The sequence below is a fragment of the Rhagoletis pomonella genome, unplaced genomic scaffold, assembly GCF_013731165.1.
Source record: "Rhagoletis pomonella isolate Grant_MI unplaced genomic scaffold, Rhpom_1.0 Rhpom_scaffold_00014, whole genome shotgun sequence".
Lineage (NCBI taxonomy): Eukaryota > Metazoa > Arthropoda > Insecta > Diptera > Tephritidae > Rhagoletis > Rhagoletis pomonella.
In genome coordinates, this window is record NW_023458568.1 from 10,380,350 (window position 1) to 10,401,004 (window position 20,655).

A 20,655-nucleotide genomic window follows, 5' to 3' on the forward strand; every position below is an offset into this window, starting at 1 on the left:
CATATCCGCGTATACATACACATGCACACAATGCTCTCGAAATCTTTAAAAGTGTCGGAAGTTTGTTCAAATTTTTTTGCGAATCTTAAAGAAAAACGTATGAAGCGGTTGCCAAGAAGTAGGAAAGAAATTTCTGTACAATTTCTTAAAGAAAAATCATACAAAAATTCCGAAATTATTCAGAATACTCTGAAATCATGGTATGCAGGTTATACGTAGGCATGCGAATATGAATACATAAACAAACTATTTTTGACACAACGAGTTCATACCACCGGTAAATGTTGTTTTTGTACGATTGCTACAACCTGTAGTTTGAAATGAACGTTTTGTAGAAATGGTATAGAAGTCTTGAAAATCAATATTTTTCGATCGGAAAACTCTGTTTCTCTCCAAAAGACTCCCAATAATAAAACCCAATTGTTTATTTAACCATTTTTTCATAGTAACTATATTTTATAGGTTCGCCAAAACCCCTGAAAATTAAATGGGGAACCCATAAAAATCGTTGGTGTTACTTAGTAAATTGCAGATATTGCACAAGTCAAACAATACATTCCAGCAGAGTTTACAGAAGTTTATGACGAAATACTACAATGGCCAACTACAAATCAAAGACAGCCTACAGAAAAAGATTTTTAGAAAAATCTGCCAATTATCCTTAATTTAGGTACTATGTTTAGTTTTAGGAACCTAAAATAAAAGTTTCGACAAATGTATCTGATTTTTTTCTTAAAATTATGTTAAATCAATACCGTAAATTTCGGAAAGGCCACATCTCATAAATTTTAAATATCTATGTATACATATATTTATAATGTTACTAGCCGGCCACGGATGCACGAGGCTTCGCCACGCGTTGAATGTATGCATATGAATGTACATTTACGTATTTGGAGAAAGCAATCATATATCATCATGTAATTCGTTTATTATATACATAAAAAATCTTGTCTAAATCTGTTCAGTAGCGTGGTTAGAATATAGGGAAAGGCGCCTTTATACTATGTATAGAAGATAGTAATTTTAAATTGGTGGCAACCCTACTCAAAAAACTGAAATGTTTTGTACATGCGAAGGCCATGCACTTTCATTTGGTATCTCAATTTTTTATCCAACGAACGGTGAAGATCTTACAGTTTTTAAACAGTGGCAACCCTACTCAGAAAAATGATACATTATTACACATCCAGAGGCTACGTATTTTCATTTGAAAGTGACGGTGCAGAACTGAGGCCTACGCTTATTAGAATAGAAAGGTCGCTCTCCTAACGAAAATCTCGTCAAAATCCGTTCAGTAGTTTTCGCGATTACCGCGTACAGAAAATCTCGACTTTACTTTATACTATGTATAGAACAATAAATATTTCTTCAACTTTCAATTGATAATTGAACCCGAAATGCAACTACAATTATTATTTTTCAAATATTATACTTCTTTAGAAAATAATGTGTTTTTTACCTCCTGAAAAGTTTTAATACTCAGACATGTGCCTGAGACTTTCGATGAAGTTTATGAAAAATCGATTTTTAGCTTCCGACCTTTTATCTGAGACGGTTTTGCGAATATTTCTCCAGATGCCGTAAAATTTCATTAATTCGGCTACACATTTGTGGTCCTCGCGAATTCATATTCGTGCTTGTTGCCAAAATATTTTAGCTGCATCCCTTGCTAGTTTTGCACTATTCCTGGAATCTGGTGAGAAGCCCGGCCAATTAAGTCGATAATATATGTTTTTATACTTTACTTGAGGGCCGTTTTTTATATGTGTTGTGTACATGTTTATTTATAAACGTATGTGTTCCTTTTCTTTCGTACGTGTTTATTGATATATCTGTACTGTAGTGTTTTCGGACGGTACTAGCTCTTACTGCCAATATAGGAGTATTACATATATGATTGGCAGTAAGAGCTAGTACCGTCCGAAAAACTGCAGTACAGATATATCAATAAACACGTACGAAAGAAAAGGAACACACACGTTTATAAATAAACATGTACACAACACATATACAAAACGGCACTCAAGTACACAATACATTGACAAAAAAACGGTACTAGACTGTCTCGCTTTGATTTCGGAATGCTTACACATTGAGAAGTTAGCTTACTGCCAATATAGAAGTAACTATTACATATATGTTTAGAATGATAGCATTGCTTTTTATTTTAAATTACTTGCTTTAAGCACACCTATGTATGTATAAGTATTAATAAGTCATATGTTTGATTACAATTTTTGATCTCTTTCTAACACTGACTTATTAATCAATAATACACTTTGTGCGTGCGCATGATTGCTGTTTCGTCGGCCCGAAGAGTCAGTTCGCAAAAATGTACTGAAGCGAAGTATCTCCAACACAGCTGGCTGCTGCTGTGTTTACAATAAAATTCGAAATTTAGATAAAACTGCTGTGTTTTTTTTTTGATAAAGTTTTGACGACTTTAAACAATTTTCGTTTCTACCAAGCGCTAACCAATTAACTTAAAATTTTTACTATAAGGGCCGGTTACTCAATGTCTGGTTAACACTAATCTCCGGTAAAACATCGTTATCGACGTTACCGACTCCATGTTATATGCATGGAGCCGAACACGTCGATAATGATGTTTAAACGGAGATTAGTGTTAACCAGACATTGAGTAACCGGCCCTAAGTCTTTCAAATAAAAAGGAAAATATATCCGGTTGGCTGGAACAAACTTTTTTAAAACAAGCCAATTCAACTCATAGCTTCAACACAAATAAATACGTCGTGAAACCGTCACTGCCATCACACGTATAAGCTGATTCGTGTTGCACTCTACAAAGCAATAAGACTGCGCTGCTACTCACAACAAAACAAGCAAACAAGCTGCATAGAAATCTACAAGCTATTTAAAATTTACTAGCTAAATACTTATCCATATCCCGTTGGACATACAATTGGATATGTTTGAAGTAAATCAAGTAGGTGTATGAGTTGAAACTCAACAATTGTGCAGCAAGCAAGCATTTAACTGCTTGTGTCGAACCAAGGTACATTGAACAGGTAGTATCAGTAGAGCAGCTGATTTGATTTATTTTCAAATTATTTGGTCTCGAAAATGTCAAATATTTTTAATTTTTTCTCACAAAAATTCTGAATTTTTAAAATCCATTTGCATGTGATACCTTTTTCCATACAAAACAAGCGATTGAATAGCAGCTTTTGGAACGTTCGCCCAACTGATTACTGGCCCTTGTAAAGGATGGATCAATGCTTCGAGAAGCAAACAAATTTACTAGGAAAGAAAGTTGCAACAATTTTTATTTTTTCCAATTTCATTTTTTTATTATTTTTGTATTTCACATGGCACCCTTTGATTTAGAAGAAAAAATTCAGAACAGTTGTTGACACTTTCGATACCAGAAGCAACAACAAAATACACCCAAATGTTGTTTTTGCTCTACTGATACTACCTGTTAAATGTGCCTTGTGTCGAACCAAGCCCAGTGAATACAAGTAAGGCACTCCGCACACGGCTCGTCTCGTCATCGGCGCGACATTAATTTTTCATGCTGCGACGATGACGATACGCTAACAGGTCCACACACAATGCGACTATCTATCGTCGAAGTACGGGTTATCAAGAAAGTTGACAGAGAAAATTATACCTGGGGTTACACCATCCACATTTCCAAGAGCTGGTCGGCGGTGTATACACATTTTAAACCGAAATTAATAAATAAATTACTTTACCGAAGTTTGAAATCATTATTTTAAATTAAAGTTTGATTCTTTGGCTATACGCGTATGTTAAAACTTTTTGATTTGGGTCACACCTTTGAACACAATAATCCAAAATCATTGTGCAAATAACCGAGCGGCACTTTTTCATGTACAGATACATACATACGTGCCCAAGTCATTTGTTGAGCTATTTCGCTCCAAGCTCCTTCTGTTGACTCTATTTTTGAATATTCCTGTAAATTATTATTATATAGGCACACGCGATTTTCGATTAATTGCACGAATTTTGTAATTTCATCATACACGCAGAGACCAGTCGTGTGCGGAGGGCCTAAGTTTACAAGTAACTTGCTGCTGTACACCGGTGTACATACATATTTACATATGTAAACGAGTATGTGCTTTTTTAACCGACTTAAAAAAAAGGAGGAGGTTATCAATACGTCGGAATATTTTTTTGTTTTCTATGTAAGTTACCGCATAACTTTGGACCACGTTAACCGAGTTCTTTAATTCTTTATAAAAGAAAGGTAGTGCATCAGAGATGGTCCCATAAAAATTTTGTTTAGATCCGACTATTGCATCATGAAGAAATTAACGGTAATCTTAAATTTTTAAATGAGAATTGAATTCGGTTTTGTTTTTTGCTTACAAATCACTTGGTATTATGTAAAAAGTGGATTGTTTTTTATTATACTTTTATACACGTAATTAATAAAAGCGCATATTTTGAAACTGTAGTTTTTATGTAAATAGGTACATAAATACATACATACATATATAACACCAGGCAAAATCGCAGATGCTAAGCCAAAAACAAGAAAAAGAAAACATATCACACTTCATTTAGGTAATCAGGCCATAAGCACTTCTGCACGTTTGTTCTTGTAAAACACCTCAGCATAGAAAGTGCGCGGTCACATACATATGTACTAATTCTATTTCCATTTGAAAAATTTGAGCATCGCTGCAGCAGGTAGATTCAGTTTTGTTCTGTTGTTTTTTGCATTTGTTCGTATGATAAAACCTTTCGTCAGTGTAGCAGGTGATTTGTAATACGAGTGAAGGAGAGATACAGTGCTTAAAATGCGAGCTGATGGCTTGCAAGCTATTTACACAGTGCTTGTGCAGCTCTCTAATATTTACTTATAAAACGTCAACACGCATGCAAAATATCTAATTTTAAATAATTTATTTGCAGATTCAATCTTCCAACTCTTTTGACATAAGAGCCCAAACAGCTAAAATAAAAATGGCCAGTTTTAAATTCGATATACGGAGCATTTTCACTCAACCGATTGTTAAAATTTCATCTAACTTACTGCCTCACACGTTCCGTGGTGATAGAAGAATGGCCCTGTGAGTAGACAAAACATTGTATATTCCATTTAAGATTTATAAATTCTTATATTGATAAAAGGGGAAAAACAATAAAAACAACTAATTAAATTATTTGAATGTCATCGTTTATCGTTCTTCACACTGTAGTTTTCGTATTTACGAACAATTACATTTTTAAAATTTACACTGTATGTACTATACAACCAAAAAACAAGTAAAAAGCCCGAGTTCCGGCCAAGCAGAATATTAAATACGCACGTGCTAAATGTGGGTTTTTCAACTTTCCGAAAACTACTAGTATGTTCGTTACGTTTTAAGTTTTTTTTTGCTCGGAAAACAATCGTTATTTCTTGAGTTTTATTTGTTGCTCAGAAAATAAAACTTAATTTGCAAATACAAATACAAGGGCAGAAACAAAGACAAGGGCAACGACAAAACCACAGACACTCACAACCTATATTGAAGGATCAAGCCAATGATAAAGATGAAGAGCAGGACAAAGTTAAAGATAAATAAAAAGACAAAGATAAAGGGAGATGAAGATGAAGATGAGGATTTATCGAATATTTCGTATTTCTTTTAATTACCGTTATATGGGATGTGGGCGTGGTTATTGTCTGATTTTGAAAATTTTCAGCCATTTGATAGGTTTTACGAAGACCAGCCACTGTGCCAAATTTAGGTGAAATTGGTGAAGCGGTTACCGAGATATACACATCGAAACATAAGTGGGCGGGGTTACGCCCATTTCCCAAAAAATTTCCAATATTTTTATTTTCCGCCTAAAGATAATTGTAAATATCAATTTTAAGCGTGTAAGCTTCAGTAGTTACTAAAATATCGCATTTTCGTATATCTGAAAACTACCGTTATATGGGAGGTGGGCGTGGTTAGTGTCCGATTTTATTCATCTTCTGTACCGTTATTCCTACGCTCAAAAGAAGTACACGTACCAAGTTTCGTTAAGACACAGACGGACGGATAGACAATAGCGGTTTATTTACAAATATGCAGTATGATATTTTCTTATAATTTATTTAGTCCGCTCTTTTGCTGCGGCTACCTTGAATGCGACTTATCGACTAAACTTAACACAATTCCACTTACTTATCCTAACCAAAGCTGCCTGAGCCGCAATTGTGCCGCGAAACGTTGACAGCATTTCTGTTTATACAATACGAACCATTTCTGTTTATTCCATATCGCTGTCGATCGACCCGTTCATTAATCGATAGAAACATGCTTACGAAGCTGCTTGTGCAAAGTATTGCACTACACATATTTCATTCTAAGCGGAAGTATGGAATACAATGTGTGGCGCTGGAATGCCAAAGAATTAATTGTTTTCGCAATTACTTCGATTGCTTACACAACCTAAGCTGTTTGCGCACTTATGACAAGGCTCGTGTTAATTCCTGCCTGGCTTAAATGTGACCCGTCCTCGGTTCTCCTCAAACTTTCAACGAGCACTTGAATGACATCGGTTTGGCGTCGTGCTTTCATGCGTTTGAATAGTTGCACGCTGATGTAGCAGAGAATTGAAACAACAGTAGCTGCAAAAGCTGACAGGGCCAGATTTGCAATTAACTTTGTTTCCATTTCCCCAATATAACGTAGATTATCGATGTCCATTTTATGAAGGTAGGGGAGACTCAGTTCAGTTTGGTAGCCAGTGACATTTAGAAGCGGGGAAGCGACGGCGCCTGTAGATCGTTGCATTTATCTGAACCGTATCGTCAAAAGTTATCAAATACGTGCCGCTGACTGTCCTTTTAGCTTTGTATCATTCTCTTGCGTGTATTTTGTGATTAGAGAAATTTCATGTCAACGCGGCCACCTTTGTGTGCGACCTCTAAGGATTTGGATGAAAGTTGAAGAGATTAAAGGTATATTTCGCCGATATGACGTAGGGTTGCGTATTTACACGGGACTCAAATTTTACGAAAACGTCATACATACCTTTCTTTAAAGTGCTGTATCTTGGGAACCTTTTAACGAAACTTAATGAAAAAAATGTATTTCTTCCGTCTTATTATGGGCTTTAATTTAAAATTTTTAACATTAATTTGAAACGTATAAAAAAATTAAGTAAACATTTTTCTTCTTGATGTTTTTTTTTGATTGTAGCATTTGATTTTTGTTTTACATAAAAATATTGTCTGTAATGTCAACTTCAAATACCCAAATGGGCGTAATGGGCTACGAAGGCGTATGGGCTCTAGATCGTCTAACGCTCGAGCAATGTGATAAATAGACATACAAATTTTATGAAATTGTATATTTTTGAATGAGGAAAGGTGTGTAAAAAAAACAATATGAATAAATCATTTTAACTTTACTAAGGTCTAAAATTACGAAAATCCCTTCAAGGAAATGCAGAATTGAACTTTGTTGCAAGTTCACATGGGTAATCTACTTGCGACGGTATTGGAAGAAATTTTAAGACTAGTGCAGTGATCACGCATACCAAATGCAATAACAGTGGCAACCGACTAATGCACAACCAAGGCAATATGAGCACAGCGACCTAGATATGCACTTGAGGGCAATGCTGACCAGGCAAGTGTTTTTAATATTTAGCGCTGCCGCTTGCAAGCAGAGTATTTCAATTATGCTCGCTGCCCCCGCTAACCGCTGCACAGTTTGATTGGTTGCTTCTCGATAACTCACAAGTAGAATAGTTCGGCAACGTGCTCAGCTCTGCCAGCTGTGCTGCCAGCTGCCTCATCAGTGGTCGCTTCCACATTCGGCAATGCAATGATTATGAAAACGAAAAGAGAGAGGCGGAGTTATGAAAATTACTTTCGGTGACAAATTAGGTATAAATAGTCAAGATTTAGTGAATAAAACAGAAAATGAATGGCATGCTTTAACTTAATCATTTCTCCGAATTCGGCAACTGCAAAGCTGCCTAGATAAAGTTTTCGGCAGCCTAATGGCCGCCTATCGAACGGCAGAACCTTCTCTGCCTAACAAAGAAGAAGGTTAATATTGACAATATTACTATTAGGACCAACACATGGCGATCCTGCCAGTTTATTAAGATCGCCAACACATGGCGATCCTGCCAAAATATACTTTGAACATATGAGCAAACAGGACCACCCGGCCAGTTTGATTAAGATCCTGCCAAAGATATGGCAATAGGTTTTATAAATATAAGATTTTTTTGGAAGTCAATGTTTAGCGCCATCATGATAGCCATCACAGGCTACGAAGTCGGTAAGGATGCGCAACCAGTCAAAACAGTAGTAAGATACAAACCAGAAAAGGTGCAGAAACCCAAAATAAATGACAACAAAGACTTTGAATTCTATGCAGTCGGCGTCATGGCACTTTTGTAGTACTTGTGGCCATGTTAACGGTATTAGAAACAACGCATATAAACGCGGCCAAGGACAGGTACAACAGCCTCAGAATACAACACATGCATTTTGGGTACAATTCTAAATTAGGTTTAAACCAGTATATAAATACATTACTTACAATTTATTGCATTCGTGTTAGTAATATTTTGCGAGACTACGTTATGTAATATAAAATATAATATTGAGGGTTCAGTTTATTATTAAAATTATTTGTGTATTTCTTAATAATAAATAAAATTTTTGAAAAACATAATTACATAAATTTATGCATACAAGTATACACCAAGATTAAAAACAAAAAAAAAATATAATAAATATTTTTACATTAACAAATTTTAAAGACCGCTTACTGTCAACACGAAGATAGGGTCATTCCAATTTTGGCAAATCATGAGCTCAAATTTAAACTATGAACCATTGATCAAGTTAGAAAAAAAATTCACATCATTTAAAGAAGAATTCCACAAATCATACAAGTGTTTAAATAATAATACCAAAATAAAAGAAGAAACTGTAAGAAAGCACCTAATTATCTTATTTACAACTTTAGTAAACTTCAGATGGATTGGCTTAGATATATTCTAGCAACTCAGAGGCAAATTGCTTAAAATTTTATCAAAATACGATTTTGATATACTAATTCCCCATTCAATTACTACAAAAATATAAATCCCAACAGAAATTTTAAGCTCAGAGTCAACTCGAAGCATAAAAACAATGCCCGATTTTAATTTGCAACTTGCCTCAAAAGTCATTCCGAGCTTTTGCGGAAACTATAGGGACTTGGAAGCCTTTTTCAAAGTAACCGAAATCATATACAATGACTTATCTGAAGATGGCAAAAGTCCACTAATTGATTTTGTAGTTTACGTAAAATTAAGCCAAACGGTGAAAACAATCGTGACTGCAATACAACCCCCCAAACATTCAAAGAACTCAAAGATTTATTTATTTATTTTTTGTATATGTATTTATTTATTGAATATATTTTTCGAATCTAACAATAAGTTTTCAAATCTTACAAACTACTATTAAATTTAAAATTTCTGCGACATTGCTTACAAATTTTTTATTTTTTCATACATATATACATATTTATTAAAGCTGTTGCGGCTGTCGGAATGGACTAGATTCCGTGCAGCAGGATCGCTGGATATCGTGCTGGGCAGGCGGTCTGAAAGCACGAGTTCCAAAGCCGCACTGCCTGGGCGGGTGGAAAGGACTAGTTTCCACGCCGTGCCTTCGCTTCTCTATATTTACGTTATTACAATCCAGTAGGCAGTAGATTTATTAAAAAAAAATATATATATATATAAAAACAGCAACAATACCACACGTCCAGAATCAATTAGCCAACATCGGACAAGTAAATTCCAGCATCACGAATTTCAAAAACAAAATATTACAACTGGTGTCTGAACTAAATACTCTGCAAATAGGGCAATTGGGTACGAATGCAACAAACGAACAAAAAAGCATTGCTGTGTTTAAAAATGGACTGAATGAACAGTTCAAGCAAACCGTACCCAAGTCTTTTGATATCGCTGTTGAACTTGCTCTAGAAATAGAACAAGGCACCCAACAAGGTAGCAGGAGTGGTATGTTCTTTAGAAATAGGAACAATAACCATACAAACAATGCAAATAATTTATACAGTCATTTTCATTCTAACAACAGGTATAACAATAACAGTAGAACACGCAATAACTCAAGGAGCAGTCCTGACCAAAGACAACACTTACCATAACCACAATTCAAATAGGTGCTCAAATAATGCGAGACCAAATAATTACAGTAATAATCAAAGCAATTATTTTAACGAAAGACAGCCCAATAACTTCTATAGGAATAACCAAATATCCTTGCCTAGAAACCAGGAGAGAAATGGTCACCGCATGAACGTTGTCCAATTTCAGGGAAACGTAGGCGACCCGGAGGACCACAATGGCACTCCTCCGGGGGAAAGGGACATGTAAACCAAACTGAATCTAAATGTATTTACGTAATAACGCAAAAATTTAACAAATTATATAACAATACACAATTTAGAATTCAGTAAGCCAATGACATTCCTTATAGAAACAGGAGCAGACATTTCGATTTGTAAAAAACCATTCAACAATGAATTTGACTTTGACACCGACTCAAAATGCAAATTAACAGGAATAGCAAAAGAAGAAATTGATTCAGTATGTGCGTCAAAGCTAAATTTTCCTATAGAAAAAGATAAATCAGTTATCGATTTTCAGCTAGTAAATGGCGGTACTAATACAGGTACAGGGAATGCTTGATAACGACACGATCGAACCGTCAGTCAGCCCATACAACTCTCCATTAATACTAGTACCCAAAAAGAGTGAAAACGACAATAAGAAATGGCGATTAGTAGTGGATTACAGAAAATTTGATGATAAAATAGTAAATGAAAAATTTCCCTTAACAAAATTAGAGAACGTATTAGATGTCTTAGGATGAGCCAAATATTTCACAACTCTAGACATGACAAGTTCTTTTCACCAAATACCTTTACAAAACGATTCAAGACCACCAACAGCATTTTCCACACAAGACGGACACTACCAATTTAAACGATTGCTATTCGGATTAAAGATATCATCAAACAGTTTCCAAAGGAAGTTAACAATTGCACTAAGCGGTTTAAAATCGGAAGCTTTCCTTTATGTAGATGACATCATTGTTTTTGGATGTTCTTTAAAATACCACAGGGACGGATTAGCAATTAATTTTGTTTCCATTTACCCAATATAACATAGATTATCGATGTTCATTTTATGAAGGTAGGGGAGACTCAGTTCAGCTTGGTAGCCAGTGACATTTAGAAGCGGTGAAGCGACGGTGCCAGGTGTATTCTTTATGATGTTGTTGCGGTTCCGCTGATTGTCCTTTTAGCTTTGTATCATTCTCCTATCACTACCGTGTGATCACTGACGATTATGACACAATCGTCAATTATTTCTAATGGCTTAAGGTTGCTGGGCTGAGAGGTGTAATGTGAAGTACTACCAGAGTGTAACTGTTGAGTATTAGCGCTGCCGTTTTGATACAATTGTAACATTTTTGATACTTTTGTGTGTATTTGGTGATTAGAGGAATTTCATGTCACCGCAGCCACTTTTGTGTGCGATCTCTAAGGATTTGGATGAAAGTTGAAGAGATTGAAGGCATATTTGGCCGATATGACGTAGGGTTGAGTATTTACACGGGACCAAAATTTTACGAAAACGTCATACATACCATTCTTTAAAGTGCTGTATCTTGGGAACTTTTTAACGAAACTTAAAGAAAAAAATGTATTTCTTCCGTCTTATTATGGGCTTTTATTTAAAATTTTTAACATAAATGTGAAACGTATAAAAAAATTAAGTAAACATTTTTCTTCTTGATGTTTTTTTTTGATTGCAGTATCTGATTTTTTTTTACATAAATACATTGTCTATAATGTCAACTTCAAATACCCAAATGGGCGTAATGGGCTACGAAGGCGTATGGGCTCTAGATCGTCTAACACTCGAGTGATATGATACATACACATTAAAATTTTATGAAATTGTATATTTCTGAAAGAGGAAAGGTGTGTAAAAAACAAAAACAATATGAATAAATCATATTAACTTTACTGAAGGTCTAAAGTTACGAAAATCCCTTCAAGGAAATGCAGAATTGAACTTTGTTGCAAGTTCACAAGGGTAATCTACTTGCGACGGGATTGGAAGAAATTTTAAGATACTAGTGTAGTGATCACACATACCAAATGCAATAACAGTGGCAACGTACTAATGCACAACCAAGGCAATATGAGCACAGCGACCCAAATATGCATTCGAGGGCAACGCTGACCAGGCAAATGTAATTAATATTTAGCGCTGCCGCTTGCAAGCAGAGTATTTCAATTATGCTCGCTGCCCCCGCTAACCGCTGCACAGTTTGATTGGTTGCTTCTCCATAACTCACAAGTAGATTAGTTCGGCAACGTGCTCAGCTCTGCCAGCTGCGCTGCCAGCTGCCTCATCATTGGTCGCTTCCACATTCGACAATGCAATGATTATGAAAACGAGATGAGAGAGGCGGAGTTATGAAAATTACTTTCGGTGACAAATTAGGCATAAATAGTCAAGAGTTAGTGAATAAAACAGAAAATGAATGACATGCTTTGACTTAATCATTTCTCCAAATTCGGCAACTGCAAAGCTGCCTAGATAAAGTTTTCGGCAGCCTAATGGCCGCCTATCGTACGGCAGAACCTTCTCTGTCTAACAAAGAAGAAGTTTAATATTAACAATATTACTATTAGGACCAACACATGGCGATCCTGCCAGTCTATTAAGATCGCCAACACATGGCGATCCTGCTAAAATATACTTTGAACATATGAGCAAACAGGACCACCCGGCCAGTTTTATTAAGATCCTGCAAAAGATATGGCAGTAGGCTTTATAAATATAAGATTTTAAATGTTGCTCAACATGGCGTGGTGGAAGTAAATTGCAATTTTTTTTAAATTTAATTTCTCAAAAAGTGTAATTTTTTCTCTCAAACTTTTTTACCTGGAAAGAGACACTTTGAACTACAACCAACCCAAATCTCAAATAACGAAGATTTTTTTTCTTACTTATAATTTTTTATAGAAAATATACGTTTTTGTGGTACATACTACAATATTCTTATATTGTTTAACTAAATGGAACATATGTATGTTGGAATATATCAGCAAGAAGTACAACCGTGATCATTTTTTGTGTATCAAATAGATATTAGAACACACTTTCCACCATACAGTTTCAAATTTCACAATCACATTTTCCCGCTTTTTATAATCGAAACTGTATGGTGGAAAGTGTGTTCTAATATCTATTTGGTACACAAAAAATGATCACGGCTGTACTTTTTGCTGATATATTACATACGTATGTTCCATTTAGTTAAACAATATAAGAATATTGTAGTATGTACCACAAAAACGTATATTTCTATAAAAAATCATAACTCAGAAAAAAAATCTGCGCTATTAGAGATTTGGGTTGATTGTTGTTCAAAGTGTCTCTTTCCCGGTAAAAAAGTTTGAGAGAAAAAATACACTTTTTGAGAAATTAAATTAAAAAAAAATTGCACTTTTTGTTTATTGTTAAATAAAAAATTTTAAATAATGAAAATCAATAATTGTATCATTCTGTCTTGAAGTCACAAGAATTACTGACATTTGAGTAAAAACATTGTTGGCATCTATTAAATTTTGACAAAGTTATGGGCATTTTAAAAAAAATTCTCACTGTCAATTCGAATAATCGATTTTTGACTGAAAAACAAAATCGCGGTTAATTCGGCCGAGAAATTTTTCCGAGCCAAAAGGAAAAACACGTGTCTCATTATTTGGACCAACAAACAATGTATTTTAGTTTGGTCGAAATTAAAAATCATGCTCGTACCTGACCGGTTGTCTGGAAATGGAAAGCATCAATTACATAAATTTATGCACACAAGTATACACCAAAATTAAAACCAAAAACAAATATAATAAATATTTTTACATTAATACATTTTAAAGACCGCTTACTGTCAACACGAAGATAGGGTCGTTCCAATTTTAGCAAATAATGGGCTCAAATTTAATGATCAAGTTAGAAAAAAATTCACATCATTTAAAGAAGAATTCCACAACTGATACAAGTGTTTAAACAAGAATACTAAAATAAAAGAAGAAACTGTAAGAAAGCACCTATTATCTTAACTTTAGTAAACTTCAGATGGACACTCAACGTATATTTGACAAGACTCCCGAAAGAGCACAAAGAAAATGGCTTAGATACATATATTCTGGCAACTCAGAGACAAATTGCTTAAAATTTTATCAAAATACGATTTTGATACACTAATTCCCCATTCAATTACAACAGAAATACAAATCCCAACAGAAATTTTAAGCTCAGAGTCAACTCAAAGCATAAAAACAATGCCCGATTTTAATTTGCAACTTGCCTCAAAAGTCATTCCGAGCTTATGCGGAAACTATGGGGACTTGGAAGCCTTTTTCAAAGTAACCGAAATCATATACAATGACTTATCTGAAGATGGCAAAAGTGCACTAATAGATTTAGTTTTTCGAATCTAACAATAAGTTTTCAAATCTTGCAAACTGTTATTAAATTTAAAATTTCTGCGGCTATGCTTACAATTTTTTTTTTTGTCGGAATGGACAAGATTCCGAGCAGCACGTTCGCTGGATATCGTGCTGGACAGGCGGTCTGAAAATAGGAGTTCCAAAGCCGCACTGCCTGGGCGGGTGGAAAGGACTAGTTTCCACGCCGTGCCTTCGCTTCTCTATATTTAAGTAATTGCAATCCAGTAGGCAGTAGATTTATTAAAAAACAAATATAAAAACAGCAACAATACCACACGTCGAGAACCAATTAGCCAACTTCGGACAAAGAAATTCCAGCATCACGAATTTCAAAAACAAAATATTACAACTGGTGTCTGAACTAAATACTCTGCAAATAGGGCCATTGGGTACGAATGCAACGAACGAACAAAAAAGCATTGATCGCTGACCTGAATGAGCAATACAGCTTTACTGTGTTTAAAAATGGACTGAATGAACAGTTCAAGCAAACCGTATTCGCTGCTCTACCCAAATCTTTTGATATCGCTATTGAACTTGCTCTAGAAATAGAACAAGGCACCCAACAAAGTAGCAGGAGTGGTATGTTCTTTAGAAATAGGAACAATAACCAAACAAGCAATGCAAATAATTTATACAGGCGGAACAATACTGGTAATTTTCATTCTAACAACAGGTATAACAATAACAGTAGAACACACAATAACTCAAGGAGCAGTCCTGACCAAAGACAACACTTACCATACCACAATTCAAATAGGAGCTCAAATAATGCGAGACCAAATAATTACAGTAATAATCAAAGTAATTATTTTAACGAAAGACAGCCCTATAACTTCTATAGGAATAACCAAATATCCTTGCCTAGAAACCAGGATAGAAATGGTCGCCGCATGAACGTTGTCCAATTTCAGGGAAACGTAGGCGACCTGGAGGACCACAATGGCACTCCTCCGGGGGAAAGGGACATGTAAACAAAACTGAATCTAAATGTATTTACATATGTAATAACGCAAAAATTTAACAAATTATATAACAATACACAATTTAGAGTTCAGTAAGCCAATGACATTCCTTATAGACACAGGAGCAGACATTTCGATTTGTAAAAATCCATTCAACAACGAATTTGACTTTGACACCGACTCAAAATGCAAATTAACAGGAATAGCAAAAGAAGAAATTGATTCAGTATGTGCGTCAAAGCTAAATTTTCCTATAGAAAAAGATAAATCAGTTATCGGTTTTCAGCTAGTAAATGGCGGTACTAATACAGATACAGGGAATGCTTGATAACGACACCATCGAACCGTAACGCAGAGGGGTATTTGACCGATTTAGGCGGCCAAAATTCGAAAACGCACATTTTTCTTTTATAACTGAATATAGGGTGAAGAGAATATAATAATTGACTAGATTTCCTTATTTTGTGATTCCCTCTTTGTTTTCATTCGTTCGCACCGCGCTGTCAAAGTACCGTTTTGATAATTGATTATTTGGTTTTTGGATGGGTTTAATACAAGCCGAAGTGGTAAAAAACTGCTCTAAATCGTGTGTTAATTTTTTTAATTATATTAAATTAGACAATTGTAAAGCAGGTAAATACCATATAATCCACATATTTTAATACAAATATAATATGAACTGGTACCGGCAGAGGAAAAATGTCGTATTTTTGCTAATTTTAATGGATTTGGGGAATAAACTACAGTCATAAAGTTATGTAACACCACTCAACGGCGCTGAGATTCTTGCTTGGTTGTTATGCTTGACAATTCATAGTTTGGAAACAAACAAAAAAAACCTGCTGAAAATGTGCGTTCTCTATGCAGGGGCCGTTGGGAATACTTACTACTGCCGAAAAATAAACTGAAAATACTGCTGCAGTACTGTACAAGTTTCCCTTAAAAGTATTCAATAAGTAAAGGGTGATAGGCAAGCCACGACGCCCAACAAAGTAAAGGGGGAAAGAAGGGCGGGTTAGCTAAAGATGGATTGAATTGAAAAGTTTGGAGAGTTACAGAGGAGAAAATACATAGTTGTCAGTACATTTAGAAAAAAAATCTCTGCTTGACGGTAAGTTCTAGTAAAAATATGCAAATAAGTTTTTAAGGCAATAAAATTGTAAGAAGTTTTTGAATACTCAGTTTTTAAGGCAATAAGATCCTAAGAATTTTTTGAATACAGAGTAGGCTCGCATATTCGCGAATTGATTACATCAAAAACATTAGGCATTGCATAAAACAGTTTTGACATTCATTATTTTCGGTATATAAAATACAAACGGCTTAAACACTCAAATATCAGATATTTATTTGCTACCGCGTGTGCACTTAAAATGCTTAAAACACGAAGATATTCTAGCATTAATAAAAATCCGCAGTGTGTCAAGTTCATAGTTCGCGGAGAAATTTTACGAATTCCGAATGCTGCAATATTTCTTCAATGAATGCAAAGATAGATGCGGCCCAAAAACAAGAACTGAAGTCGGAAAATTATTCCAAGAATAAAATAACTGTGGTAATATATAGTTTTGCGAAATTTAAAAGCCAATTAAAAAACAGTGGACTGAAGCCCATAGAATAGCCGATACTTTTATAAAAAATTATCAGGAATGGATTAAAGGAACCTTTTCTATACCAAAAACCATCAGTCTTCCAGGACGGCCTACCAAACCTTTGGTTGAGTCCAGCGATAGAACGAAGAGACGTAAAACCGAAAATTTACGGAACTGTAGTGATACGGGAGAGTTGACTCTAGCTACTACAATAAAATTACGGTCAGCAGGAATGAGAGATGCAACTGAAGTACTTAAAAAAATTACTTCACCGAATCGGGCACATAAATATTAAATCGCGTACCAAAAGAGTCAATCAAACTCAAAATCTAACGAGCAGTTATCAATCTTAAAAGCTCTTTCGATGTTTATCGAAGCTAATTTGACATAATTAATTGTGCCTCTTTTAAAAATTACATTAAAAAATTCACTTGTTTTCACTATTTTTTTAATTTAAACACCTATAATTCAAAATTTATGCAGCAATTGGTCCAAATTTTTTTGGAGGCTTCAAGTATAGTTTACAGCTTTATATAGTTTACAACAGTGAAAATAAAGCTAAATAACATAAAGGTTACCTGTTTTTTAGATTTGCCCATGTATGATATTCATATTGTTATAATTAACTTAACCTATTATATACATTGTATTTAATTTTAAATTTAAAAGGTGGCAGCCCTGTTTAAGATAGTTTCAAACTATAACCTTATAAATTAATTTTTAAACAGATGGTAACCCTCCTACACGTTTCTTGGAAACAAAGCCTTTTCAAACCCATTTCGAATGTTACCCACATTGTAGTAATTCATTTAACTTAATTGCATTTAGGTATTGAAAATGCGCTTTTAATAAATTTTATCTTTTTGAGTTAATAAAGTTTGCAGAAGGAAATTCGATAATGATGTCGTGTGTATATTAGACCTCAAAAAATAAAAAATAAAATATTGCAAATTTGCAAAGATATTTAAGGACAAACTTTGTAAAGGACATTTTCCATACCCATTCGCCCTTATGCGCCAAAAAAAAACTTATTCCGTTGTAATTCTACAGAATTTTTTCTTTTATATGATACCCGTATTGTTATCCTACATTACAGTGAATTTTTAAAATAATTTTTTGAAATAATCATATTTTTTAAATTTCAAAGTCCTTTTAAAAAAATCTGGCGGCAGAGAGAAAAACTAGGTACGCAGTTTTACTAAAATTTAATAATAGTTTCTCGAACATATTTATTTTTGTGTGTGTAAAATTATTGAAGTGTAAAATAGAACGACCACTTATACCATTAAATGCAACCCTGCCCATATTCTTAAGATTGTAACTTTTGCTGAATAAATATATATTTCCTTCCGGTTTGAATTGCTACCAAAGGAGTTGTGTCTTTTTTTTCTCTGCGTGGAATTCTCGACATTTCTAACAGGTTATGGGCCCAGAGTCACAAAATTACAATTGATACTGTTTGGAAAAGTGTGTTTGCTAAACGGCTAAGTATTTATTACACGCGGACTGATTATTTCTAACCGAATTATCACGGATTGTTCTTTGAACATGGCGACAAACGCGGTAGCTTTTCCATTCGAGAAATTAATAGGTCGCGAAAATTTCGACATTTGGAAGCGTCACGCAAAATCTTATCTTGTCATAAAGAACTGCTGGAAGGTAGTTGAAAATGATTTACCTGCAGAACCTTCAGACAAGGACAAAGACAGTGATGAACGTGCTCTAGCTGAAATAACTTTGATGATAGAGCCAAATAACTTTTCGCATATTGCAACAGCATGGAAGGCATTGTTTTCCGCATACGAAGACATGGGCCTTACGCGAAAAGTGGAGCTGTTAAAATAACTAGTGCAGTGCAAACTTTCTGACTACGTATCAGTGCAGGAATACGTAAATTCGGTAGTCATGACGTCACTCAAAGTGCAAAATGCTGGCCTTAATATTGACGAAGAGCTAACCGCATCGTTGATGTTAGCAGGATTATCAGATGATTTTCGTCCACTTGTATTAGCCGTTGAAAACACAAAAGATAAACTCACTATCGATGGTGTAAAAACACTCTTGTTACAAGACGTAATATTTGACAATACGAATACTTACAAGAGTGGTGAGAATGCACTTTATTCAAAAGCAAAATCAAATTTAAAGGAAAAATCGAATCAATTTCGATGCCATTCGTGCAAACAACTAGGTCATTTTGCTAGAAACTGTCCTAACAAAACCAAGCGAGATGGCAGCACCACGAAAGGTAAAAATGTCCTTTTCGCATCTCTTCTTTCTCATGACATTCGTAAAGACGAATGGTATGTTGATTCGGGTGCTACTTCTCACATGACCAGAAACCATAATGTGATTGTTGATCAAGTGCCGGTTGCAAATAAAAATATTTTAGTTGCGAATAACAAAACTATTAAAGTTAACTCGAAAGGTGATGTAAATATGAGTTTATATGCGAATGAAACAAAAACAGATGCTGTAGTGAAGAACGTTGAATATGTACCAGAGTTATGCGCAAATTTGTTATCGGTACGACAAATGACTAAGAACGGAAATAAAGTTATATTCGAAGGTAATGAGTGCAGAATTTACAACAATAACAGAAATTTGATAGCAACTGCGAATGTTGTAAACGATTTGTATCGCCTAAATTGTGATACGGAATATAATCGCGATCCGAGCACACAAAATGCATTTTATACCCGCGATAATTATCAACTATGGCATAGAAGAATGGGGCACATTTGCCCAGAGCATTTAAAAAAAGTTAAATCTGCTTCTATAGGTATTGATTTTGAAAAGATAAGCAACGAAAAGTGCGTGGTTTGCGTGAAAGGAAAGCAAACGCGTGCTTCCTTTAAAAGCAGTGGTGTTCGGGCAGAAAATCTGCTAGACTTAATACATACGGACGTAATGGGTCCATTCGCAGAAAAATCGTTTTCTGGTGCTCGTTTTTTGTTGACATTCGTTGATGATTTCTCGCATAAAGTGTTCGTGGTGCCAATTAAACACAAAGCAGAAGTGTTTAATGAGTTCCTGAAATTTAAGAAACTTGTTGAGAATCAGTGCTCGCGCAAAATAAAAATGATTCGGTCAGATAATGGCACTGAATATATTAATGAAAAATTTCAGAACTTTTGTTTATCTGAAGGTATTGTACACCAAACTACCTCGCCGTATACACCGGAGCAAAACGGCGTAGCTGAGAGGCTAAACCGAACCATAATTGAAAGGGTGCGGTGTATGTTGATCGACTCCGGGTTAGAAAAAGGTTTTGGGCTGCTGAAGCCGCAAATACGGCTGCGTATATATTAAATCGTATTCCGTTCGCGACAAATGTGGAAAGCCCTTACGAAATATGGACAAATAAAAAACCGAGCTTAAAATTTTTAAAATTATTTGGCTGCAAAGCCATGGTACATGTGCCACGGGAAAAACGAAAGAAGCTAGATACCAAGTCTATTGAGTGTATTATGCTTGGTTATCGCAACGCAGCAAAATCATATAGATTGTTCAATCCTAAAACACAAAAAATCATAATTA

At 34.9% G+C, this 20,655-nt stretch overlaps 1 protein-coding gene across 1 annotated transcript in view; it reads left to right on the forward strand.

The window, feature by feature from the left end:
* LOC118749217 (alpha-tubulin N-acetyltransferase 1-like) overlaps positions 1 to 20,655 on the forward strand; it is a 163,093-nt gene that overhangs the window by 18,311 nt on the left and 124,127 nt on the right. Inside the window, exon 2 of the mRNA XM_036484007.1 lies at positions 4,915 to 5,072. Within this exon, the coding sequence (XP_036339900.1) occupies positions 4,915 to 5,072 (158 nt within the window). The remainder of the gene's footprint in view (positions 1 to 4,914; positions 5,073 to 20,655) is intronic.